Source organism: Penaeus monodon, chromosome 8 (genome assembly GCF_015228065.2).
Source record: "Penaeus monodon isolate SGIC_2016 chromosome 8, NSTDA_Pmon_1, whole genome shotgun sequence".
In the NCBI taxonomy this organism is placed as follows: domain Eukaryota; kingdom Metazoa; phylum Arthropoda; class Malacostraca; order Decapoda; family Penaeidae; genus Penaeus; species Penaeus monodon.
Window position 1 is genome coordinate 41211569 of NC_051393.1, and position 2500 is coordinate 41214068.

The following is a 2500-nucleotide window of genomic DNA, read 5'->3' on the forward strand; positions in this document are numbered from 1 at the left end:
AGTCAGGCAAAAGCCCTTACCCATAATAGATTTTCTGATATTTGCACTTTTGGCTGTGTGGAGATTTTATGTATTACGCATTCAAAACAGAAAAATGAGTTTTTCTCTCGTTGACGATGGAAATGAAAATGTGAGTTAGGCAGTATTTTTTTTTTATTTCTTATAACAAACCCGTCGGTAAAACAGAAAACACACACACACACACACACACACACACACACACACACACACACACACACACACACACACACACACACACACACACACACACACACACACACACACACACACACACACACACACACACACACACACACACACACACACACACACACACACACACACACACACACACAAACACACACGCATACAATATGACAATATCCATGTATTAAATTCTGTGCCTGATGTAATAACTCACGTTCCGCCTCCCCTTGCTCCCTGCAGAGTCCCAAGGCGCCACAGTATATCTTCTGGTACCACAATTCTCGCATGATCAACTACGACAAGGACAGGTCGACGGTGCACATTGATACGGGTCCGCGCGTCAGGTCAAGGCTGACGGTGAACAATGCCAGGTCGTCTGACTCGGGGAACTACACGTGTGCAGCAGCCAACACGGACCCGGCCTCCATCACGGTGTATATAACGGAAGGTGAGCGTGTGTGGAGTGTGTGTGTGTGTATGGGGTGGGGGTGGGGGGTGGGTATTTTGCGGGTTTTGTTTGTGTGTGGAGAGGAATGTTGCATAGGTTGTTGTTTTTTTCTTTGATAGATTTCTCTGAAGTAGGAAGGCTTTCATATATACTTGTTTCATGATTTGGATTTATTGGCATGTGAAAAATAGATTTGTCTTTTGTTATTGCCTTTTTATCAAACATTTTTATAACTACCAGGAATGGCACTAATGACAAACCCCAAAGTGAGCGCCTATACTAACGGCACCATTATTCTTCCTCGCAACAGCCAACAAGATAGCTGCCATCCAGCCCCGCGCTGTTGACGGTGCCAACTCCCTCAGCGGATGCCTGGCCCTGATGACGGCCCTTCTGTTCCTGTGCCACGCCCTTGCAGCCTACTGAGTCCTGCTATCCTGCTCCCCGCCCTTCTGAATCCGCTGCCGCGCCCGCGAGGCTCACGGGCGGCACCAGACACGCCGCTGTGCTCGCTGCGTTTTCTCGCCAGCGGTGAGCCGCTGCTCCCGCGCCGGGCGCTCGAGCCGCTTCGCCCCGTCGTCGGCCGGCGGCGACCCGCTGAACATGGGGAGCGTTTCTCCGTCAATGAACTTTTTGTGGCTTTACAAGCAGACTGAAAGACTGTCGCCTCCCGGAAGATCAAAGCAGCGCTGCGGCGATGCGCGCGCCGCCAGAGATGGAGAAGGGAGCATCGGCTGACTGTGTCTTCCTTTCGAGTGGAAGGAATCGCCGCTTTGGGCATCGCGCGGAGGATGTCCCAGCTCAGTGACTTACAGAGGATCCGAGAACTCAAAGTGTAACCATTTTCAGTGCGATTTGTCGAGCGAGACACTCTTTTGATAGCCTGTGTGGGTGCTCCTTCGGGCATGTGTGACTGTTATTTTCCTTTTTTAGGTCTGTGTATAAGGAGACCCACTAACAAGCCCAGTTTGAGTGACGAACTAAGCCATTGAGAGCTGTCTAGAAATGCAGATATATTCCTTTAAACTACTACGAGCCTTTCACCCTATGTTACAAATTAAAAAGTAATAAGAAAAATTACTATCTCGATGAAAGAGATTATGAAAAAAGAAAAAGAGCATAAGTAATCGAACTGTCTTACACACCTGCCAGGCACTTTAAATAGCAGTGTGTTTGCTGTATAGTCATACATCTTCATATACATGTCTCTTTGCAGCCGCGTAGAATCGCCACTCAATGGAGGTTCGGCGCACGTTGAGGCAGGCAAGTTTCGCGACAGGCCAGTGCCACCGCAGCTGCAGGCTCGGGAGAGAACAAGGATAGGACAACCTGCTTTCTTTGTTAGATCTGAATGTGCTTTTGTCCGTAAAATCCTCGGCAGCAAAACTATATCAAAGGACCGTCCCGGTGAAAAGAGAAACGTGTAACAAGACTGTCAAAGTGTGTGTATGTCCTTGCAAAACCGTTTCCTTTACGTCAGACTCTCAGCAATATGTTATAGACGTATTTGGAGTCACAACAGTTGATAGAATATTCAAAATATTGTTTACGTGCCCAAAAACCTAAATCTTTGATGTAAACGTCACACACACACACACACACACACACACACACACACACACACACACACACACACACACACACACACACACACACACACACACACACACACACACACACACACACACACACACACACAACACACAACACACAAACACACACACACACACACACACACACACACACACACACACACACACACACACACACACAACACACACACACTCACAAACACACAGACAGACAGACAGGCAGACTGACAGACAGACAGACAGACAGACAGAG

General features: G+C 48.1%; 1 protein-coding gene across 1 annotated transcript in view; it reads left to right on the top strand.

Moving 5' to 3' along the window:
• Positions 1-2304, top strand: part of LOC119576355 (coxsackievirus and adenovirus receptor-like) — a gene marked incomplete in the record, with an annotated part of 89707 nt that extends 87403 nt beyond the window's left edge. Inside the window, 2 exon segments of the mRNA XM_037924005.1 lie at positions 448-655; positions 966-2304. Coding sequence (XP_037779933.1) covers positions 448-655; positions 966-1081 — 324 coding nt within the window.
• Positions 2305-2500: the final 196 nt, after the last annotated feature.